This window comes from Orcinus orca, chromosome 10 (genome assembly GCF_937001465.1).
Source record: "Orcinus orca chromosome 10, mOrcOrc1.1, whole genome shotgun sequence".
Taxonomy (NCBI): domain Eukaryota; kingdom Metazoa; phylum Chordata; class Mammalia; order Artiodactyla; family Delphinidae; genus Orcinus; species Orcinus orca.
Genome location: NC_064568.1, coordinates 27,187,130 through 27,212,412, shown reverse-complemented (window position 1 = coordinate 27,212,412; position 25,283 = coordinate 27,187,130). Strand labels below are relative to the sequence as shown.

Below are 25,283 nucleotides of genomic sequence, written 5' to 3'. Positions count from 1 at the left end.
CCTGGGACGCTAGTAACATTTCTTAACACCTGCTGAAACAATGACAAGGTATTAATTTGAAAAACAATGAGGACCACTCAAAGCCACAGTAGTCAACTGTTACACTTTCAAGCAATTTTCAGGTTGTGTGATGGTCCTATAATTGTTGCAGTTTTATGATACGAAACAACAGAGGTTCTCCAATGAGATGCAAGTGATAGCTATCAGTTCTAAACTGGCACCCCTCTTCTCCTCTCCCTCCGGCAGCCACACATCACAGGGCGTTCTCAGTGGGAATGGGGACCCCTACCTGGGGCACTTGAGAAACATTATTATTGTTTCCATTTCTTCCCTGGTGATGCTTGTGGCAGATATAACCCTGTCCTGGACACATGCAGCCATCTTAGAGCTAAGATTCAAAGCCAAATTCAGCAGACCTGTTTGTAACCACAACAGTGATCTACAATAATGGTTATTTTCACCACTCCTTCTCTTTTCACTAAATTACTGTCCTCAAAGGGACATTTCATTTATGTTTTAAAAACCTTGGTAAAAACATCAGTGCGGTTCAGCTCACCCAGGTGAACTCCATGAGTCTCTATCTTTTGACTCCTTTTTCTTCATAGCACTCACCAATACCTGACACTGTATTATATATTTATTTGTTTATTGTCTTCTCCCACTAGCACATAAGCTCCATGAATACAGGGACTTTATTGGCTCTATTTTCTATTGTGTCCTCAGCATATAAATGAGAACTGGCACATAGTAGGTGCTCAGTAAATACTTGCCAAATGAACAAAATCATGAGTGAATAAGCCCCTGTCCCACCTCCTTTTTTAGACTCCTCTGTCACACTACATGGATTTTTATTGGATCCCCCACACATTGGAGCTTGTGAAAATCATTTCAATTTCTCTGGGCCTTGGTTATACCACCTGTAAAATGGGATTAATAACAGTTCCCCTACTTACCTTCAAGGACTGTTGTGATCGTCAGCTAAAATAATGGAAGTTAAAATGCCTCAAAGGTCATAAATTGCTATACAAACATGAGCCCCTATGATTCTTTCCCCCCCACACGATTTATCACTTCATGACCTTACCTATCTTTGGAACCAAGAAGAAAGAAAGGGCTTCAGAGAAACCAACGTCAAAATAAAAATGACAAAGTCTCTGCATGGAAATGTGTTTTCTCAGAGTCCCCTGGTTCCCCACTCACAACCATCTTCCATTTTAACCAGCTTTACGTCCAGTTCTAACAGGTCTGTTTTCCATCCTTTGGGGGACCAGGAAGGGGGATGAGGGGACTTATTTGAAACAGGTGTGTTGATTAACGCTCTCACTTTTCGAGATAGCCTGAGCTTGAGGGAGAAGGCTGCCGAACTGAAGCACCAGACACGTATATTCAGCATCCCCTGAGGTTTGGGGCTATGAAGGGCAGACGCCCCTATACCTTGAGAGGTCCTCAGGGGAGCGGGGCCACTGGGGAAAGACACAGTCACAATGGTGATCCTTGATCACAGGGAAAACGTTCAAGGACTGTCGTCTCCCTATTGAAAAAGGCAGGGAAGGCTGTGCAATGCATTCTAAGCAGGTTTTCTACCAAAATGGTTAAAATAAAAACTGTCCACCGACCAACAAGCTAACTTGTAGTTGTAGATGGAAAATATTCTTGACCAAACAACTGATGCTATTAGGTAAATGAAGCTTTATGCCACATGGCTATCTAGTCACCATGGGAAAGACTTCAGGTGACGGTGTTTAATATCTCACAATTCCACTGTTTATTTTAAGTGCGGCTTGGACAGACTGATGGCATAGGATGTAGATGTTAAAAATAATTAAACAAACAAAGACTATATAAATGTCTGTATAGTTAACTCCATGCATGTGTGGAAGACATTGTTTGTGAAGAAGCCACTTGGTGGCTTGGAAGAAACAGGACATTTTAACTGTAGCTTGCTCCTCCCAGGATATTGCTGAGCTTGAGGAAAACAAATTCAAATTTTCGGCATCTTAAGCAAGCCCTAATTAGGAATGCAAATCTGCTCTGAACTGAAGGGTCGAACACTCCATCTAAGACAAAGAGATATGCTTTGGGGATTATGCAATGTTTTGAATGACCCGGTAACAGCGTTTCTCTCTCTTAGTGTCGATAATTAAGAGACAAACCTCTGAGGTAACTAAATACTAGTCCCCACAAGGAACTAAACCAATAAACCGTGTGCTAAAAACCTCACAGGGCAACAGAGGTCAACTCAGTCTTCAGAGCTAGAAGAAACTTGAAAGGTGATTTTAGCCAATGGTTCTTAAACCTGGCTGCAAATGAGAAGGATATGGGAAGCTTTAAAGAAAAAACCTGATGCCTAAAAAACAAGAACCAAACAAACAAACAAAACTGATGTCTAGACCCCATACCCAGAGATTCTGCTTTAAGTTGGCAAGCAACCTCAGGCTACCCCTCGTAAAACCTCCCCAGATGTTTCCAATATTCAACACCAAGGTCCAGAATCACTGGTTCCCAAGCTTGCACCGTCTATCAGAATCAGGTGGAGAGCTGTTCTAGAAAGAGATTTCCAGGCTTTACCCCCAGAACGACTGAATCAGAATCTCTGGAGGCAAGGGGCTGGGAATCTCTACTAAAAAAAACCCCACAAAAACAAACCAAAAAACCCTTGCCAAGTATCACCTCTGCACATTCTGGTGTGGGGACCACTGATTTAATAGGTGATATTTGCTGGTGAGCTGGTCAACTGACGCTTCAAAACAAAAACAATGAAACAAAACAGCAAACCTTGATCTGCAGTGCTCGCCAGTTTCTGTGGTGTAAATACTCCCTCCATGGCTGAGTCTGAGCTACCGAAGTGCCCTCACTGAAGGCAGAGTTGGAAAGAAATGCACGCAGTTGACTTTTGGGAGCCAGTGCTAGCAGGCTGTATACATCAGACCGCAAGCACGTGACTCTTCACGCTCCCATTTACTCGACAGGTGACCTTGACAGCCACTTAACCTCCCTGCGCCTCAGTTTCCTCAGCTGTGACACAGGACGATCATATTACTCCCTTCACAGGGTTGTTTTGAGACGTAAATGATGACTACTTACTCTATGTGAACAACGTACAGGTAGTACCTGTGTATTTTGTACGATCATTTTCTAGAAAATTGTTTATTTGTTAAAACTTATTATAACACCGTCTGTTACAAAAATACTTTAACGAACTTAATTTTAAAGTTTAGCTTTGTCCCAAGCTGTACTAAGGGGTGAAATCATGGTGAGAGAGCACATTTGATGTGCCGATCGTATTTTTTCTAATACTCACTAAAATAACTTCTCAGTTATCCAAACAGAGATGCTTCTCCGTGCACTAAAGGAAATCATCTTGCAAATGAGGTAGTGTTTAAGAGCATGGTTTAAGTCCCAGCTCTGCTCCTTATCACCTGTGGGATCCTCAGCAAGTCAACCTCTCTGTGCCACTGTATCCTCACCTTACAGTGGGATTGTTGTGAAGGTCAAGCGTAAAGTACTCTGAACGGCGCCTGGCACACGGTGGCTGCTTTGTAAGGCTTAGCGGCCGTTTCTGTCTCTATGGTATTGTATACCATCGGTGGGAAATGCACCCCATTTTGGGACATGCCGCATCCTTTTCTTCTGCCTCCCTGGAGGGCCGAAACTTGGCTCATTGATTTTTGTTCCCTTTCACCTTGACGTAGAGTCCATTTTTTCCTCATCTTTACAATAAGTCTGAGCCTGGCTGGCAGGAAGTAGGTTGAACCAATTAACATTGCCGATACTTGACTTTCTGACCTACCCCAAATAATCTGACCTCCTCAATAATTTCAGCCAGATCATTTTTTTCCCCAAGTATTTGGGTTTTGCCTACCCGGTCGCCTGTTTATATCTCACCGGTGAGATCTCCCCTCTGCTTTGAGGTATAAGAGAAAACAGACTTCAGCTACCAGATTTTCGGGTTGAGGACTAGAATTTCCATTTCTATTACTGTTGAAGCCCAGTGCAGGCCAGGGTGGATGTCAGCAAATTCACCCCCCGCTCCGACCCTGTGCAATAGACCAGAGCACTCCCTCGCCCCTCCCTCAACCCAAGGGCCTTGCTGCTGATGCTGAAATATCTAGTGAGTGCCAGGTACAGTGCTGAGCATCCCATATATGGACCGTATCATCTGCACAGCAAGTCTGTGACGTGGGTATTATTATCTTTATTTTAAGGATGGAGAACCAGCTCAGAGAATTTGAGTAGTTTGCTCCCTGTGAACTGAAAGTTTCTACTTTGGGGCTTGGGAAAATAAATTACTTAACTTCTCTCCTTGCTCCAGGTATGTGACCTTTTTCTCTTCTCTATTATAAGGACTATCTAGGTGAAGGAGTCGGAGGTCCCCCAATAAGAAGTATTATATAAATTCAAAGCATAATTATTGATTGTACATTCTTTCATTAAACAAACAAAATGTATGCTAATGCTAAACTCACTCCAATTTTCCATTTTGCCATCCTTTGAGAAATAAGCCAATAAACCATTACACACTTAGCTTCCTGGGGAAATGAATTTAAATGTTAATATAAATCCTTTTAGAAAAAAAACAAATTTTAACAAATAAGTATTTGAACAAGGAGGGTACTTAATCACGTTCAGAATGAGAAACCCTCAGTACAAGCCCGTTGGTGGCTGTTGAGATAAGCTCTCTAAATTTAATATTTTATAATAGACTCACACCTCTTTTGTTAGAAATGGAGAAACAGAATCATTTTCTTTTCTCCTTCACTGGAATATATTTAAATCTCTCCAATTCTATTTTGCTAATAGGCAGGGCAAAGTCTGTCTATAAATGTATCCTGATTTATCACAGGTAATCCCACACTCTAGCATTCATGTGTAGAACTTAACCTCAATTTAAATGTAAATTCTGGGCAACTTTGAGTGCTTTATCTGTGAACTTGGAGACTGCCCTTCATTAACCAGGTCTGCACTAATTATAAGCAGCTTTGTAAGTTTCCCTTAAAACAATTGCAGAATTGACCCCCAAATGAACAAATTCCGAATTTATTTGTTTTAAAAAATTCCTGGCACTCTTGTGCAAATTTCTGCCTAAGGCCCTGCTCCCAAGGTGTGCAGGCAGGAGGGGAAGGGAGCTGGATGATAACAGAATGAAATATACCAGAGAAACCAATGAAAATGGAAATGAAAGTGAACTGGGTTTACCCTCAAAATAGGATCTCTTTTTCCTGTTGAAGGAAACTACAGTTTCCTACCCTCTTCTCATCTCAAAACAATTTTACTGTGAAATATTCTTCGCTTCCTTTTGACTATACAGTTTAGTGGCAACTAATGAAAAGAGCACCATCAAAATTCTCACGAAAGCCAAAACACCCACAAAAACATTTTTCAAATACTCACAGGTACATCCACATATTTGGAAGCTGCCTTCACCTAAGGAGGAAAGAAGAGGATGGAAGTGAGGGTGGTGTTTATGTTTAATTGTTCACAGCTCAATGCTGTATCACCATCAGAGTTAAAACAATATGCTGGCAGACGGAGCTGACCAGGAAACACAGAAAGGTACTAAAAAAATAAAATCTGTTTGCTAATTTTTTTACTCTGCAAGCCAGACCCACTGCTTTGGAGAGAAAGAGAGAGAGGGAGAGGAGAGAGAGGGAGGGAGGGAGAAGGAAAGAGAAAAAGACAGCAACATTTTTACTGAGCTTCTGTAGCTGGTGTGGGAGATCTGCCTTTTCCTCCCTCCCTTTCAAAGGGAGAAAAATGACTGTAGCTAAACCCAGACCATTGAGTGGAGGGCTCGCCAGTCTAGAAAAGCAGTTAAGTCCACTGTCACTTCTTGTACCTTGGGGTCTTTGTATAATCTGGCTACAGGTGTGTCCTAATTGAATCTTTGAGTTCTCACTTTCCAGTAACTCTCTTCTAGAGAAGGGGATGTAGCGGGTGGGCACCCTTAACCCAGAGGGAGATGGGTGTCTGTGGGAGGGGGTTGGGAGGGTACCAGAGCCGTTCAAAACTGTCCCAAGGCTGTTGTTATGTCTCCTGGTTTTAAATAATAAAAAACCCAGAAGGGAAGTGCAGGAAGAGGGTATGACACTTATTTTCAGTTCTGGTGGAGGGAGTGTGGTGGAGTACGTACAGTGTTTGAGAGCATGGAATTTGGAGTCAGATCTGGGTTCAAACCCAAGCTCTACGACTTACAAGCTGTGTGACCTTGGACAAGTGACTTCTTCTCTCTGAGCCTCAGTTACCTCATCTGCAAAATGCAGATACCATGAGGTAACTGTTGCAGCAGGTCGATACAAGGGTGAATACACACAGAGTCCTGGGACACGGCAAGCACAGAATAAATGGGGGCTGAGAGGATCGATTCACAAGCAGATCTGGCGGGGCTCTGGGTCCTGTGAGAAGTCAATGAACAGCTGGGTTTGAGGAACAGAACCTGAGGAGGATGTCTGATATTCTATGCGTTTCATTTTGACTCGGGTCACACACGTTCCACTTAGCACAGGTAAGACCGAGGGGCTACATTTGGGATCAGAGCAGCGTTTTCAGTTCTGTCGGCAAGTACCAAGACTGCGGTGCACACCCAGCATTTAGGATGTCTTTTCACATCTCAGGTGCGCTGCCTCTTGCCACCTGGCTGAGGCCAGTATTGGGAGTCACTACCTCTACCCCCATGTCTCCGAGGAAAGTATCCAGGAGAGTGTTTCTCCCTGTTGCTATTTTCTCAAAGCTACTTTTCAAAATGTCAAATCTCAAGAAAGAAGTCAGCGAGCCAATGGGTGGGGTGGAAAGAGTCCAGGATTTAGAGTCAAAAGTTCTGTAAGTGATAGAATTAGTTGACCTTGGGATCATCACTTCGATGATCTCTTCGCCTGGGTTTCTCTGTTTCTAGAACAAGGTGATACCACTGTGTACTCTGTAGGGCTGAGAGCGTGATCAAGTGACAAAATGTACAGGAAAGTGTTTCATAAACTTTAAAGGGCAGAACACACATCAATTAATTATTAAGAGGGCAATGCATTCTGTCTCCTGGAATCATCGCCAGCACCCAGGATGATTCCTAGAGTCTCCAGTTACAGATTCTCTCAGAACCCGACATTTTTTCCCTTTGCAGCACTGATTGCAATCTCAATTCAGTAATTTTCGTGCCATGTCTGTCTCCCACAGAATGTCATGTGTTGTCCCTAGCTGTCTCCCCAGTGACTCACTTTTGTTACCCGGCTTAGAAAGGGTACTCAGGGAAAATTTGTAGAAGGAAGGAGAAAAAGCTAGTGACCAGTGCCGGCTTCAGGATGGTTGAGGAATAAACAGACCAGACTGAGAAGCCACTGCCTGAGTTAGTCTGAAGGCCAACAGGGTTGCATATAAAGCTGGGTGCTTGCAAAGCTTGGGGAGTGAAGGAAACCACTCTGGACCATTAAGGGGGGTATGAGGAAAGCTTTCCAGAATTTGCCTAAATAACATTTTACTAAATGATTCTCAACCCGAAATCTTTCCTCTTTATTCCTGTTCTAGAATTTCGTTTGCACAAGAAGGTGGCTTTCCTTTCAAATCTCCTCTATGTACATTAATATATAACATTTGTATGATGTTTTGCACTTTGCAAAGCACTTTCACGTACTGTTTCTTCTCTAAGCCACCCTGCAAAAGGGTGGTTATTAATTGTTTATCTATTCACTATTGAGAACACTAAAACCCACAGAATTTAAGAATTTATTTCATCATGATCTGAGCCAGAAGACAGAGAAGGCTGGACTCACATGAGGGTCTCCCGAGCCCCACTTTTTCCTTTTGAACTCCTGGTCTTTTCACCAGTGGCAGAAAGTATGAGGAATTTAAGCATCAGTGGTCAGGGCAGGTGCTGACAAAACAATTCTTCTCAGCTACAAATTGCCTCCTTCCCTCTGTAGACTTAGTGCTTGGCAGTTGGTAGGAGTTTTGCTACAGCTGAAATGATCAACCTTTAAACACACCCACTCTTACCACCAACACGCAGTTTCAACCCAGAAAATGACACCAGCCGAAGTCTCTTCCTTTCAAAGCAGTTTGGGAAGATAAGGCAAGCTCTATGTCATGACGGAAACCATCCCCTCTCCTACATGCACTAGCCTTCAGTTTGTTGGTCTTTTTTAAAATCTGGTAACTGCTGACTTGCATTTAGTCTTATTGATCTTTCTCCCATCCCATAAAAACAGGAAAAAACAGCTCAGAGTAAACTGTGGTCCTATTAGGATTGTATCATTTTTTGGTCCTGGCCATTGAACTTGAAGAAAGATGTTGAGGATACAGGGCAGTCTAGAAGTGTCTTCTACAAGAAAAGTAAAGGAGAAGGCATCTCGCCTGGAAGAGGAAGGGCTAACAGCAAATGAAATGAAAACTTTCACGTGGTTAATCAAGGACCTTCAATGTTGAAGGGTTGAACTTGGTCACGGTGGTTCTAGAGCATAGAATCAGGACGAATGAGTAACATGACGGGGCCCCAGAAGAAGGTGCGAACAGCTATCTCAGTCTAGCCAGGCACTGGCTATCTCTGGTGATCAAGAACTCACTGCTGAAAAAAACAAACCAAAAAAACCCCTCCTTGCTGGAGGAGCTCAAGCAGGAGGTATGTAGGATGCTCCGATGTGAGACTTTCCTTATGCGAGAGGTGACCTGGAAGGCTGGTCTCTGTTGCTCACATCCTTAAGAGGTAGAAAGCTGTCATCAGTTCTGTTTTTTTTTTCTTTTTCTTTTTTTACAGTATACATGTTGGGATATAGCAGAGTGAATAAACTGACAGAACCAGGATCAGAACTCTGGTCCCCAGAACCCTCTCCTGCCTAATGTCAACAGTGCTACCTTTTTAAGCATCACGTTTCTTTGAAGTATCCATAGGACTGACCATGTTTTTGGCCAGCTATACTCTAAGTAGAGAGGAAGGACCAGATCCTCCCAACCCACTAAGGGTTTGGAATTATTGCCAAGGGTCAGAAAGTCCAAGCGCACACCAGACACTGTCTAGATCAAATAAACAACCGACCTTGTAATCTACACAAGACTATTTCCCATTACATATACATGTTGTTTTGATGAATAAAATACAGATTTCTTAAAAAGCACAACCTATTTTATAAAATGTTGTCATTATGCATTTTTTCCCATCAAGGTCTGTCAAAAGTGTGTGGGTTTGTGTGTAATTTTCATTTCTTTTTTAACTTCAAAAGAACTCTTCTTGGTGAAGTGGCTAAAAGGTTGGGCTGAAGATTGGCAGGGTTAGAAGTCGGGCTTTGCCATTTTCTAGCTTGGTGACTTTGACTGAGTCAACTTCTGAGCCTCCTCTGCAAATGGGACAATTATAATGTTTCTCGAAGGAATATGGAGAGGACTGAGTGAGGTAATCCATCCAAGGGTACAGAACAGAGCTGGGGACATGGTCAAAGCTAATAAATGTACCTCTTCTTACTGGCAATATCGGCTTACTGGTGTAGATAGAGCCTCTCCTCCTTAGCTTGGCAGTCGTGGTGACAGTTTCACTGCTCACCTCTAGCCCACGGGCAATTTCTTGCCATGAAAAGGATGCTGGGATCTCCTCAGGTTACCAGGAGGCATCTGAGCTGGTCTTCAGTCTGGCAAACTTCCTGCCAATTCCATGAACACCGTACGCACTGGACTTCTCTCCAGAACACCGAGGCAGCAGCAAAGACCTCTGCTCCCTCCCTCAGGCTGCCCAAGCCAGGGCATGAGTGAGAGGGCAGTTCCCCAAGCCAGGGCGCTCTGTATATTCAATCGCACATCCCTACTTCTCTCCGGTACAAAGCCAAACGTCCCGGGGCATAGGAGAGAAGGCTGCGGGAGAGGCGTTTGCCCCAGACACCTGGTCTGGCGTCCTTTTTCTGCAGGGACTCAACTGCCCTCACAGGAGAGACAAGAACTGTAACTTCAGCCAGACTTCACTTCCTGATGTCCCTGCTTTCTCACCATCCCCTCTGGTGGGACAAAGAACGTCCCTTCTCTAGCAGTATCCATGAACACCCCACCCCCACCCCTCGACCAGACAGAGCCAGTTCTGGGAAGGCAGGTTCGAAAAAGAGACACAAACTATAAGAGTCTGATGGAGACCAAGGGTGAAGGTGGGAAGATGAGCTGTCAGTGAGCAACCTGTTCACATTTTCATAGGCCTGCAGCAAAGACCGAGTCTTAGGTCCAAGGCACTGCATTAGGGACTGTAGGTAAAGGCAATTGTTCCTTGATTTCTAGTGCCTTCCTTGGATGCTGTCTTAATGCACAATCTCTCTAAACACCCAGAATAAGTCATGTCCATCCAACAATTCATAACTGTAAGTTACATTTCTTGAGTGCTTTCCACTTGCCAGGAGATGAGTTAGGAAGATTGCATGCGTTATATTTAATCCTCACAACGACCTCTGGAAAAGGGTCCTATTAATAGTCCCATTTTACAGTTGACAAAACTGAGGCTAACAGAAAGGAAGCAATTTGGCTTAAAGTCACACAGCTAATAAGTTATAGCTTTGAACCTCCCATCCCTTAAGCTCCCTATTATTCAGTTAAAAAAAAAAACAACCTATCAAACCAGTCATATTTAAGTCTTGTTTCTTTGTGTGTGTAGACACAACCTAAAATGGCCTCTCCAGGAAAAATGTCTGAGAGATTTGAATAATTATCTGCACCGACTCAGTCAGGGCAGAAGGTCCAACACAGTTTCTCTGGCTTTGAATGTCCCAGCTAATTACCTCGACCCTCCACCTGACTTAGCGTGTGTGGACAGCCTTAATGGTTACTCTATTGAGCTCCTCCATTATTTTTCAGGTGCCCAAAGGTAATCTTTTCATTGAACACTCACCATTCCAGGATTTTCACAATGCTGATGACTAAGGGATTTTCTTCTGCCTGGTCCTAATAAGGGGACCTGAGTTAATCACTGTGTAGCTTTGATAGGGAGCACGGCGGGGGCTTAAACCACTTCTCTTGCTTCATTAGGGGAAAAAGCAACCCAGGTGCAGACCACGAGGACCTCAGGGTTTGTTACTATTAAATCAATGCACGGACAAGAAAAAAAAAGTGGATTAGGCCCTTTTTGCAAACAGAAATCTGGTGGGTAAGATGCAAAGATGGAAGAAAAAAGAAGTCTGAACAGATACCACTGCATTAGTGACTGCCTGAGCTCTCCTTTCTCCCCGTGGTCTCTTAAAAAAAAAAGACAAAAACCAACCAAGCAAACGATTTATTCTCTGCACAAGCTGACGCCACCCCTGCCTGTTTGACTTCACAAGAACTTGGAGCTGATTTCTCTGTCTTTGCCTACAAACTGCCGACCACACCACTCTTTCAAGGGGCCGGTAGCATTTACTTGAGTGTCTGGCTTGTGAAATTTCTGCTGCAAGGAACATGAGGCTATTTTGCTGCCTTCTCCACTTCCCTAACCCAGGTGATCTTAGAGATCTGGATTTTTTCTTTCTTTCTTTTTTTTTTTTGAGAGTTAAGGCAGTTTGGTATGTCAACGTGCTACTTCGTACCACCATCATCAGTAAAATGATTTTATTAGTTGAATTTTATCATCTATCACCAGCCTTATGTCTAGAATGTAGGCTCTATGAGGAATAAGAACTTCTTTTTCTCTCCTCACTATCTCCACTGCCTGGTATATAGTAGGGGCTCAATAAAAATATATTTGGTTGGCTAACCATATATAAAAGAGAGAATCAACAAGGTTGGCTAACCATATATATGGTTGGCTACCATACATAAAAGAGAGGATCAACAAGGACCTACTGCAGAGTACAGGGAACTCTACTCAACACTCTGTTACGGCCTATATGGGAAAAGAATCTGAAAAAGAATAGGTATATGCATATGTATAACTAAATCACTTTGCTGTACACCTGAAACTAACACAGCATTGTAAATCAACTATACTCCAATATAAAATAAAAAATTTAAAAAAATGTGTTGACAGAATGAACTTCTGAGCATGGTACTCTTTACTCTGTACCCAGGATAAAGGTTTCTAGTGCCTTCTTGAAGCTGTTATTCAAGCTCTGACACTCTTAAAGAATCACTTAAGAAACGTGCGACCGGGCACTATCAATTCAAAAGGAAATGGCTTTTGTTGCTTCTGTGAGATGAGCTTCAAGGGTCTCTTGTGTCCCTACAGTATGAGTACAGCACAGAGGTAGGAGCTCGAGGCCAGGAGTCAGACACCTGGGCTGGCATCTGGTTTGATCAGCCACCGGTTGTGGGCCAGGCAATTAACTTCTCTAAGCATCAGTTTCCTTCTTGGAAAATAGAGATAATGACAGTATTTCCTCCTCATGGGGTGGTTGTACAGATTATTAATAGAAAAAAGAGATTTCTTAAGGGCTTAAAACGTGCAGGACACTATTCTAAGCATTTGACTTGTATTAAATTCATTTAGTGCATGCAAAGCATCAAATGAGTCACTGTACGTGAAAACCTTTGCACAGGGCCTGGCACATAGTACGTGTTCAATAAATGTTGCCTATTATTTTTATATTCTCTTTTCCTTTCACGTCCGAAGGGGCTGATTTGATGGTTCCAGGGCACAGGTTGGGCTATGTTTGCTAGTGGGTGGGGTCGTTAGACCTTAAACATCTGCACACTGAGGGATGTGGTTCTGTTTCACGGTTAGAAAGCTTCATGATGTCTGTGACTAATCCTGCTGTAAGAGGCCTGGCCATCTTACTTCCTCTCTTCTTTGCTGGCCCTGTACCAGGCTGTGGTCTGGACTCTCTCTCTATTCTATTTCTCCTTGGATCCTCAGGCCTCAGCTCTTAACAAAGAGATCCCTGGAGACCAGCAGGGCTCCACAGAGTTCTCTGCATTGGAATATGGACCCAAAGCCCACCTCACAATGTGGTAGCTTATTATTTTGCTCCCTGTGTGGGCATGCCACTCCCATTGAGAAGTGGGGTCTATTATTCCTCCATCCCCCTTGAGCCTGGGCTGGCCCGTGACTGCTGTGACTAAGAGAATATGATGGAGGTGACGCCATATCAGCCCTGAGCCTAATCTTGGAGAGGTCCAGCAGCTTTGCTTCTTCACCCTTGAAAGCCAGCTGCCACTAAGTGCAGCTGTGCCGAGACTGCCGTGCCATCAGAAGCCCAAGGCACGTGGAGAAGCTCAGCTGGATGAGACCCCATATGGGGGAGAAATAGGCACATGGAGACACATCAAGCTATCAGACATTCAGCCCCAGCCCAGCCAAGCAAGCGACCCCTGTCAGTGCAACATGGAACCAAAGAATCCCCTAGCCACGCTCTTCCCAGATTTCTGACCCACAAAATCGTACACAAAATAAACAGATCGTTTCAAGCCACTAACTTTGCCACAGTGTGTTATGCAGCAATAGATAACCAAGATATTCAAGAAGGTGTCACTTGGTCTCCTATTTCCCCAATTTTATCCATTGCATGTATTTTCCTGGAGGATGCTGTGGGGAGGTCACTGATGGTCTAGGACAGGATTTGGGCATTCCTGGGTCTCCTGGCTGTAAAAGGAGACCAGCTGATTTTCATCTGATTCTCAAGGATATTTACTGAGCATGTATGTATGGGGCACTGAGCTAGACACCTCATGTATAACTAACTCAATTAGTCATTCCTGTAGAACATTAGAAGGCTCATTTCACCATCCCCGCTTCACAGATGAGGACACTGAGGTTCAGAGAGGTTAAGCAAATCTCTAGAGGTAAACCAGTAAGTGTCCAAGCCCAGGTCTGGTTATGAAGTGCAGAGTCCTTTCAGGACATCAAGCTGCTGATATTGTGAAAATGATGTGTCATTTTAAAGCTATTTCCTACCTAATAATCACCTGGGATCTGGGAGAAGGCGAGCCGACTTGTGGGACGTATAGGGACTTTGGGTCAGACAGAGCTTTGTTGGAATTATGCTCCATCACTTACTAGTTAGATGAACTTAGGAAAAATTTCTAACCTCCCACAGTTTCTATAATCTCATCTGCAAAATGAGGGTAACAACAATGTCTTCTTTAGGAGGTTCATGTGAGGCTGAACAGGTTGACATCATGTTGAGTGCTCAGTGCAATGTCTGGTACCTAGTAAGAGCTCAAGAAGTATTACCTAATATTGTTACTAGTGTTTCAGTCACTTGTCGTTACCTGCGAGTTGACTGTACCAAGTGTGTTCCCATCTATAGTTTATAGACTAGCAAAAAGGCTTGGCAAACTCTGGCCTGTGGGTCAAACCTAGCCTGCTGCCTGTTTTTGTGTGGCTCACGAGCTAAGAATGGTTTTCACATTTTTAAATGAAGGAAAATCGAAAGAAGAATCATATTTCCTGACATGTGAACATTACAGGAAATTGACATTTCCGTGTCCATCAATAAAGTTTTATTGGAACACAGCCATGCCTATTCATTTACATCTTGTCGATAGCTGCTTTCACGCTACAAGGGAGGAGGCTGAGTCTCTGTGACAGAGACTATGAGGCTTGCAAAGTGAAAAATATTTACTATCTGCCTGTTTCCAGAAAAAAATTTCTGACCTCTGGACTAGAGGAGGAGCCATTGGGGTGGGGGGTAGGGGAAGAATCATAAAATGTAAATTTCTAATCTTAATACGGCCATTAACTAGTTGACTGACTACTTGTCTAACCTGTTGGCCTCCTGTCCTTACCTATTATAATAGGGCACAGAGCTAAACGTTTACCCCTGATTCCTTCCAGAAATACGACTCTTAGATGGTGTATGAGGCAGGTGCTAGGAAGAATGTGGAATAGGAAACACTTCCCACACCTTGAAAAGTTTATAAATACTCTAGCAGTAAAACAAAAGGCTATTAATATCTTACTATTAATAAGAGCTCTGGAAATGAGGCTCCAGGAAAAATTATAGTACCAGGGAAAAGGAAAAAACAATAGCGATGAAGACCATTCACACAGGTACCAGACAACGTAGCAGGGACCACTGGGTAGACTTGGTGATGAAATATCAGGATTACCATAGGCAGCATGTGTTACTTATTTACCCTGTGCCAGGCACTGTTTTCACTGTTTCTTCTGAACCACCTCCTTTAATATTCCCAGTACCTTCGAGATGCAGCCTCATCATCTGTACCTCTCTGTGCTGTTGTGAGGATTAATGAAGATGATACACATACAGGGGCAGAATAAAGGACATGGCAAGTCCTCAGTACGTGCTAGCTGCTATTACTACTGTTGGAATTGCACGCCAAAGGAACAGCCTTTCTATTCTACTGGCAAAATCAGCTAATTTGCCCTGAGTGCCTACGTTTGCCCATATTTTTCCTCAACCTCCAGTTTTCATGCTCTCTTTTTTTTTTTTTTTTGCAGTACGCGAGCCTCTCACTGTTGTGGTCTCTCCTGTTGTGGAGCACAGGCTCCGGACACGCAGGCTCAGCAGCCATGGCTCATGGGCACAGCCGCTCCGCGGCATGTGGGATCCTCCCGGACCGGGGAACGAACCCATGTCCCTTGCATTGGCAGGCGGACTCTCAACCACTGCGCCACCAGGGAAGCCCCATGCTCTCTTTTTTTTGTGGCAGAAATGGAATGGGCAGGGTTCTGTCTAAATGCACATAGCCCCAGTGATAAGCATCGCTCAGGCCAGTAACATGGGAGAACCACGAGCACAGCATTCATCAGCAGAATGGAAATACCCGAAAAACGATGCGGTCATTTCTCACGGGGATTACAGGAAGTGCAGGGAAATGGTTGAGAGCACAGACTCTGGGGTTGGATGGTGTAGGGCCAAATTCTAGATCCAACACTTACTAGACAATTTACTTCACTCTTCCATGCCTTACTTTCCTCATCTATAAAATGGGGATAATAGTACTCTTCATAGAGTTGCTGGGTTCCTAAGCGAATTTCTAGAATAGTTCCTGGGGCGTAGTAAGTAAGAACTATGTGTCAGCTATTAGTATCATTTCTGCTGGAAAATCAAGTTGCTTTAGGTAGTTAGGCTTGTATATTAAGCTTGGTCTGGCACTATCGGACAGCTACAAGTGACTATATTTAAATAAACGAAAACAAAATGCGATTAAAAATCCAACTTTTTAGTTGAACTAGTCACACTTCAAGTACAGGTGGCTGGTGGCTACTGTATTAGACAGTTCAGATATAGAAAATCTCCATCACTAGAGAAAGTTCTATTGGACAGCACTGGTCTAGACTCGAGACATTCGTAAATATAGGTTATTACATTTTTCAGTGATAAGAGTGAAGAGGTGTGTCATTCAGTCCCCATGTTAGAACAAGAGATCAGCTGGAAGCAGCAGCAGGGGAAGGAAAAGGACATGGGTGTCAAGAGCATTGTCTTGTGGATGAAACAAGAACTAAAGGTGGATGGGTACTATGTAAAGTGACTGGTAATACTGATGTAACTGTAACAGGATCGGGGGTGGAAAGTGGAGAGGGCAAAGCGAGTTATCTGTTGTACTACAGCAGGGAGGTAAATCATCTCTATGATCAATAAACCAAGAAACTGCAGTATAAGAACAGTACTTAGAGCTACGAAGATAAAAGCAAACTTGTTTGCAAGGGTCCCTTCTGGGGTAAGGGATGGAGGATGGAAAGGGATGCGACAGAGAACTGTTGCTTTTTAAAAAAATAATTACTGTGTTTCTGTACTATTTCACATTTTAACCACGTATGTATATTTCTTTCATAAAAAGATATTTCAAAAAGAACAAAACAAGTGATAGAATTTTCAGCATTCGAGCATTTGCGGGAAGAATGTATCTTCTCCAGGGTAACTTCTTCAAGGTTTTTGCGTGACTGAAATCATGATTCTGAGAAGCAAAATGGAGCAAACCACCTCCCGCTCCCCAATACATAATCTGGATGCTCTAAGTGCATCTTGGGAAGAGGAATAAACTGTAAGCGCCAACCAAGGGACTGACGGCTTGGGGGAGACAGAATGTGCCAGTGGGTGGATGTACTGGGACTGTGTGTGCGGGTGAGCAGTTGAGCAAACCTCGGTGGCTCTTGCTTGGGGCCAAGTAACAATTACAGTGAAAGCCCTTTCCAACAATTTCTGAGCACTGGAGAAAAACACAACCCTTGAAGTAGATCTGGAGTCACAGACCGTGCGACGGATTCCCAGAGCTCTGCCACCAGAGGGGCTGAAATGTTTTCGATGCTTGCTGAAGATCAAGGGTGTTTCAGGCCAACTGTGAAATGCTGTGCCCGTGTCAGCACCGTGTACTTGCTGCATAGATGCACATTCACTGGGAGGCCATCTTCCCTTGCTTTCCTTTTTCGGAGGGCCAGATTTTATAAACACTGTTTTTACAGATGTAGGAACTGTGATACCAAAGATTTTTTATGGGTGGGTCATCAGATGGTCATTGCTCAGAAAGATAATCTCTGGCTTTGAAAATGTGATTCATATTTGAAAGAGTTAAGCATCAAAATGTTATAAAATAAAATTTCTCTAAATTGCCTATAAATGAAACCAGGGTTTGTTTTTTTTTTTTTTTCAGATAATAGAAAGAGAATATTGGATTCAAAGTCTGGACTCTCACTACTGTTCCTTCAATGACTGACTATATGAACTTCGGAACAGCAATTGTTTAGTTTTCTCATAGACAACATAGAAATAATTAATACCTGATATATAGTCATATATAAAAATATGGATGCATTTACCAATGACTAAATGCCTGATTTACACTAACTTATTTAATTCTTTTAAGAACTTGTCTCCTCATTTTACAAATGAAGGAACTGTGTCTCAGAGAGGTTAAGTTTCTTCCCCCAGGGAACACAGCTAAGAAGGGGTAGAACTAGGATTTGAACCTGAATGGATCTGACTTCAAAGGATTCACTACTGCATTATGCCTTCTCCTACCCCGCCCTACCTTTTTCACAAGCTAATTTACTAAAGTCTGAAGATAAAATCCAGACAATAGCCTATGGATGCACTTTGAAAAGCAAAAAGAGTTACCTTATGATTTTATTCACCGATTACCACAAGACCTCATATGTAATGACTGATGTAACCATCGTTGATATTCTGAAATGACCTCTGAGGACCACTGTAGAGCTTCAGAGGGGCTAGGGAAAGGTGGGAGAGAGCCCAGGCTTTCCTGGAAAGCATCCTTAGGCAAGAACGTGAGTTGCAGGGCTGCTGGTTGATTGCACGGCTTCTGTGCATGTTCATAAATATTGATTGTGATTAAACTATTATCATAGTAATGAGGGTAATAATACCTCCTCCAGCCCATCCCACCGCACTACTCAAAGTCCCCACCTTTCATTAAACAAAGAGCTGCTGGCACTGCTGGGGAGTTGGGCAAGAGGCAGGGAAATGATCTCTATTAAGCAAAAGCGTTCTGTTCCACGCGCTGATTAGGAGCCGCAGCCTCATTAACAAGGAGAATTGTTCTCGTCTCCTGTTGCTCAGGGTACTGTGCTCGGAGACTGGGTCCAGGAAGTGTATGTTCTCATCTCTCTTCACCCCCCTGGGGCTTCCAAACAGATGCCTGATTGAAGTAGACCTGTTTTTCCTTCCACTCTCCCTCATTTCTGTCCCAACACTTCATTCCCAGAGAGGATTTCTGCAAGGCTCAAGGGCTCCTCCAAACCTACCGTTTTAATGCTGCTGAGATTTAACAATGGTTGCATGCTTATTATTTGGCTGGCACGAGGCTAAGTGATTTATTAGTAATTAACCCTCACGGGGGGGGGGGCATGATGATTATCACCATTTACAGATGAGGAAACTGAGGCTCAGAGAGGTTTAGTGACTTCCTGCAAGACCCAAAGCTGGCAGCACCATGAAGTTGGTATGTGAATGTGGGTCTGTTGGACTCCAGGGTTTGTACCCTCTGAAGGATGCTGAGCTGCTCTTCCATGCTTAGTTACACGGCATCCTCTCATTTTAGGAGAAACTCGGAAGGGCGAATTGGAAAGTTTAATTTTGTAAAATCTCGAAGCAGGCATGAAGGCTTATTTTTATTTGATTATAAGTGGAGGTGGGGGGGGCAGGTGCTTTGCCCACCTCTGGCATTTTTAGGTTTTGTTTTGCCTTATAAACGTCTCTCAACGCTAAGAAGCCCAATCGAACGCAAGCTGGAAGATACCAAGGACCATGTCTTACTCGTGCCCCTGCTTCCGCATGGCCCGGGTGCGAAGCCAATGAGGCTTGTACCGTCATTACTGAACATTAATGTTTCTGCACGAAGGGACCACCTGTCAGCCCTGCTGCCCTCCTCTTCTCCCCATAGCTGCCTCAGCCTGAACTCGAGGGTATAAATTGTTTACATCACCGTCGCCAGTGACAACTTGTCTCTTGTAGCCAGCCTAGATCTGCTACAGAGTGGAGAGGTTTCTTTTTTTTTTGCTTCTCCCCCCACCCCCACCCCGCTCAGCTCAGGTAAAGGGTGGGGAAAACAAACACATGGATTGGATAGAAGGTCTGGGTTCTGTGACGAAACGAGTGGTTCAAGTCATTTTCCTTCCCTGGCCTCAGTTTATACAGCTGCAAAATGGGGTATCACAACTTCCCGAACTTCCGGCATCAATACCACCTTCCCCATTTGGGCTATTGCCCATGTGCCATCTGTACTCTATTTACTTATTTACTTAATATTTTCCTTTAAATTGGCTCCCTTTTAAAAAATACTTAATTATAGAAAGAAACTTGGTGTCACTACCATACATGGAAACTAAATATCACTCTCAATAAGAGAAGTATAAAAATAAATACAACGTAAATATTAGGTTGACATTATGGAAAAACGCGAGCGAACTTTTTGGCCAACCCAATGCAGCGACATTATTACTTCCTACGTAGGCAGGGTTGCCTGCGGCGGGTCCACAGCCTGAGGCCTGCTCACTCTCCCTCTTTCTCTTCATTAGCCATGAAGATGTGAAATTTTAGAGAAGTGTGAGAGGAAGATAAGCCCTCAACGAAACTTTCTCCTTGATAGAAGGATAAGGAAGAAAATATAATTTAAAAATAACCCTCTCGGGCTTCCCTGGTGGCGCAGTGGTTAAGAATCCACCTTCCAATGCGGGGGACACGGGTTCGAGCCCTGGTCCGGGAAGATCCCACATGCCGCGGAGCAACTAAGCCCGTGAGCCGCAACTGCTGAGCCTGAGCTCTAGAGCCTGCAAGCCACAACTACTAAGCCTGTGCTGTAGAGCCTGCGAGCCACAACTACTGAGCCCATGTGCCACAACTACTGAAGCCCACACGCCTAGAGCCCGTGCTCCACAACAAGAGAAGCCACCGCAATGAGAAGCCCGTGCACTGCAACGAAGAGTAGCCCCCGCTCGCCACAACTAGAGAAAGCCCACGCGCAGCAACATAGACCCAACGCAGCCAAAAATAAATAAAATAAATAAATAAATAACCCTCTCACAATTTGATTGGTTCTATTTAATACTGAGTTGTTGCCGCATCTAACATTCTCTCAGGTAACATGTGGTATATATCCCATGCTTGGAAAACACTCAGTGATATGCTAGGAAAAAGGCTGTCAAAAAGAAGGAGAAGGAGAGGAGGAAGGGGAAGAAGGAGAAGCAACAGCCTTGTTTAGGCAGAGTTTGCCAATTTCCATGGTGCAAATACTTTGACTCTGGTCAATTTTAAGCTACCAACAGGACATCACTAAATCCGGACATGAAAAGAGTTGCAAAGAATTGGCTCTGAACAGCAGGTAGGAACTGAGCACATCACTGGAAACACCGGACCAGAAAATTTCCAAAGTTGCTTCTGTTGTATGTACTCTAGACAGTAACTTCCAGAAAACAGAGATAAGGTCTTTTTTTTTTTTTTTCTAAAAAGTCTTTCCCCATCTACAGCTCTAGCTCAATAATTTACAGAGAGCAGTCATTTAAAACATGGTGGCTGATTAACTGATTCTAATACTCAGTGATATAACCACAGGAACAACCACAATCATAACAATATTAAAACAAGTATTGAATGCTTATCCCATTCCAGGTATATAATATTTTTCTCACTTATTTCTAACAAAACCACATAATATAGGTCTTACTATTATTCCCAGTTTATAGGTCAGTAAACTAAGGTAAGAAGTCAATTAATCTGTCCAAGATTATACCCTGGTAAGCGGCAGAACTGGAAAAGCAAGTAACCTTGGTGCATGTTGAAATAAACCTGGTTGAATTGAACATATGCTTGGAAAATGGGATCTTCAATTCTGGTAAAACATCTATTTTGATTACTAGAGAGGTATTCTAGAGACTACGTATGCATGCAAAGTTCTTGAAGAATTAAAGCATGAAGTGCTAAAAGCACGCTAAACAACGGAAAATGTCTTTGATGAATCAAATTTTGAACAGGAGAATGTGCTGAAATAGAAGTTGTAAGAGAGTTTTGGTTGATCCTGTTACGGATAACAGTTTGGGTTGCTCAGGAGAAATGATACTATGCTAAGGACTGAACCAGTGAGAAAATTGTTGGTTAAAAGCACTAGGGTCATTTAAACCTTCCGACAGGTTTAAGTTGAAGGAAGGTTAAGAATGGCTACTTATGGGGCCCTCACAACATGGCAGGTACCATGCAAGGCCAATGCTCTCTTTGTATCTATTTGTCCCCTCGACTCCCTGAAGCAGGTATTAGCATCCCCACTCTAGAGTTGAAGAAATGGACTCACAAATGCTCGATAATGTGCTCACGTGTCTGTAAGTCTGGGCTTCACAATCACATCTCTCCCTCTACCTTTCTGGTGATAAGTTTCCCACTGCATGTGGCTCGGAGGTCAGGTCAGAATCTCTATCTTTTAATTTCGGAACAATTATTTCCTGTTTGAAGACATGTACATGTTCGTTAGGTATTTCTTTCATAGCTGACACTTCTATGACCCTGTAGTTCAGCGCCTCACAGTCTAAAGAAAATACTGTGTCTGTCTTACGTTCATTTTGAATGACATTTATATGTTTGCTAAAGAATATTAAGGGAAATGGTTGGCTTTGGATGCTTTTTTTTTTTTTCCCTTCTGAAAGCTTCTGAAGTGTTGCCTTGGACAGCAGGTATGTTAATTGTCAGCTGCGTTTTCAAGGCATGAACTGGAAAGAAAGATGATGTCCTACTAGGTGATAAAATTATCTGTCATAGACCCCAAAGTGGATGTCAAGTTCTGAAAACCTGGGGAGCAGCTGATGAAAGAAGTTTGTAGAAGACATGGCAGATCAGTGCTTTATAGTTCTTGAGCGTTTGAGGGTCCGGTGGTTTTGTTTGGTCCATGTGAACAAAATACATTAGATGAGATAAGTCTTGCCTTCCACTGGTGGCTCAAAGCTTCAAAATCAGAAGACCACAAACCCAACGCCAGATTGTAGCAATCTCAGAAGCTGTGTGACTTTGGACACATTACTCAACTTCCCTCATCTGTAAAATCGGGATAATCATCATATCTATTACAGAGGCCGATTGTGAGGATCCGATGAGAAAACGCATGTAAATCACTTAGCACAGTACCCGGCACATAGTATGTTCAATAAATGTAAGTGTTTACTACCATGCTTGGTGCTTCTGTCCAAGGCAGGCACCTCCACTCTGAAGTGTAGAAGCCAAATGACTTGAATCACATGATTTCAGCGTCTGATAATTTGATGAGGTTACCCTCTGAGGGTGAACCAAGACCTCTCTGTCTACACCGCCATCACCAGCCCACACTATAAAAAGCCATTTCTCCCATGCTGGGCATTCCCTGAGGCCACAGCAAAAATGGAACACCATCAGAAACAACAGTAACAAATGACTATCAACACCCACCCGACTCTACCATTTGAACTGCCTCCCGACCAAAATGTTCTGTGGACAGAAGTGAATTCCCTTGATCCAGTTCTGGCCTTGGACCAAGGTGGCAGGCTTGTTCTCTGGCCTGTTATCAAGAGCTCTGCACCGGGACTTCCCTGGAAGTCCTGTGGTTAAGACTTCGTCTTCCAATGCAGGGGGTGCGGGTTTGATCCCTGGTCGGGGAGCTAAGATCCCACATGCCTCCCAGCCAAAAAATTAAAACATAGAATAGAAGCAATATTGTAACGAATTCAATAAGGACTTTCAAAATGGTCCACATAAATAAAAATCATTAAAAAAAAAACAAAAAGAGCTCTGCACCAAAGCAGTCCATGCTGCTTGACCTACACTGACACCAGCCCTGGTCTCGGATTCTAGCAGGAAAAGAAGCATGTCTACTTCATTTCATTTCTAAGTGGCAGAACAATTAAAATGCTGGCAAAAAGAAAAACGGTGAATGAGGGTAATTTGAGACCTAGGAGAATGGACAGACCATGGGATTTGGGTCCCTGACAGCCCTAACATGGGTTTTATTCTTCCTGAACCGAGTGGCTTCCATGCTATGTTGTGACCATCTCAAATGGATGTGGATGATGGAGGGATCTTAGGTAAATTCTAGGGGGCTTCAGGGAATTTGATGTAATTGTTCTATCTCCTAGGGGCAGATAGAACATCCTCCCACATTTTCACTTTTTTTTGGAGGCTCCATAGTTTAGAGGGAGAGAGGAGGCTGCTCGAGCTGGAGGCCTTTCCCTCTTAGAGCCTCAGTTCCATCATCTGCAGGAGAGCCTTGTTGGAGTGGGATTACTCAGAGGATTCAATGAGAAAAAATATATTTAAAGCACTTAGCCCAGTGCCAGGCACTTAGCAAGTGCTTAAAGGATAGGAGCTGAAGCTCTTGTAGCTATTTTGGACTTCCGAATTCATCTAACATAGCCACTGAGGGGAATCAAAAGCCAAAGGGTGGTCCCGTGTTCCAGGTCACATCAATCCTTGAGGAGGGGCAGAGCTGGGGTCCTGTCTCCCAGGTCTCCCCACACCACGATGCCTTTTTTCGCGGTATCCCACCGACTGTCAGGACTCATTCAGCTCAGCTGAGCTCTTGAAACATCACGGTTCTCGAGCCTTCCACCTTAGTCTCCTCCAATTGAATCTTTACCCTCAACGTCCACTCAATCCCTAAATCCCGTTCGTGCTCCTTTCAAAATATTCTGCAAAAATTCCTTCTGCTTTCCTGCCACATGGCCACTGTAGCTGCTGTTCTGTCCAGAAGTTTCTCTCCTCCTCTTTACCAATGGCTGGCCCCTTTAAGTTTCGGCCCCCATGTCTCCTCCTTGGAGAGACCGTCCAGGACCATCGCGGCTGAAGGAACGCTGCGCCCCACCCCTTCTCTCTGTCTCTGGTTTGTGGTCTGTACTGCAGTGTCCGACTCTACAATTTTCTTTCCTTTTTAATTCCATCTCCTTTCCTAAATGTAAGCTCCAGAAGGACAGAGAATACGTCGCCCTTTCTCACTGCTGGGTCTCTAGCACCTGACACAATCCACAACCCATAGGTGCTTGGTAAATATATGCTGGGTGAATGAACGAACGAACGAACAAACTTATTCTGGAAACAGCATATTTGGTAACACCTGGATAGGACCGAGGAAAGGATTTAAACTTGCTGGGAGGGCAACCTGGACACCTGCTTGTCCCCCTTCTTGGCCTCCTAAAAGAACAGCGCGAGGCTACCCACAAAGAGAGGGACTCTTCCAAGCACGCAACCCACACAAAAGCACATCTTGCAGTTGGGGGGGTGGGGGTGGGGGAATGGGCGGATAGTTGTTAATTGTGGCTTCCAACTGGGCTGATCTTTCAGAAGTTCGAAAGGCTAACCTCCCTAAATCCCAGGCTGCTACCGCTGCTGGAGCTGGGGATGGAGGAGAGGAGGGGTGTGCCTGGGCGCCTCTCGGGCTGGCACGGAGAAGCCACATCTCCTCCTCCCTCCTCCCCCCAGCTCCTCTCCAAGAGAGGAAGCAATGCAGATGGAGACGAGAAATAAATATTCCTGCCTGCTCTGTGCCACTGCAGACGTTTTCCAAAATGTCTGGCTTGGACCACGAAATCAAGCCCACCCAGGAAAGGAGGCGCTCCGCAGGAGAAAGAGGGGGAAAGGGTGGCACATTTGTCAGTACTTGTCAGCTTTCTGGGGGGCAGAGCACATGGCTCAGACTTGGCAGCCCCGCTGAGGTGGGGACATGGTAAGTGCACAGTAATACTCGAAGAATTGAATCAGAAATGGGAGCGGAGTTAAGGAGATCCTGCCAGGGTGTCGGCACCATCTCTACGCCTTTGTCCGGGGTCCCAGGACCCACAGCTGGTTCTCTCACCCTTGATTTCAAGGCTCTTTCCGCAATCCCTGCCGCTTCTGCTCTCCCCTTATACCTCCACCCCTCTCCGGGGTAATTAATACCACTGGGCTGCAGGAAGTCTTCAAAGGCCCTTTAGAATTTGGGCAGGAGCTCCGGATCCACGT

General features: G+C 44.0%; 1 protein-coding gene across 30 annotated transcripts in view; it reads right to left on the bottom strand.

The window, feature by feature from the left end:
- Positions 1–25,283, bottom strand: part of CADPS (calcium dependent secretion activator) — a 783,217-nt gene that overhangs the window by 40,886 nt on the left and 717,048 nt on the right. For 26 of the 30 annotated variants that reach the window (XM_049715275.1, XM_049715276.1, XM_049715260.1 and 23 more), the window contains one exon: positions 5,392–5,424. The exons of the other annotated variants lie outside the window; for them this stretch is intronic. In XM_049715275.1, the coding sequence (XP_049571232.1) occupies positions 5,392–5,424 (33 nt within the window). The remainder of the gene's footprint in view (positions 1–5,391; positions 5,425–25,283) is intronic. 30 annotated transcript variants of the gene reach the window in all.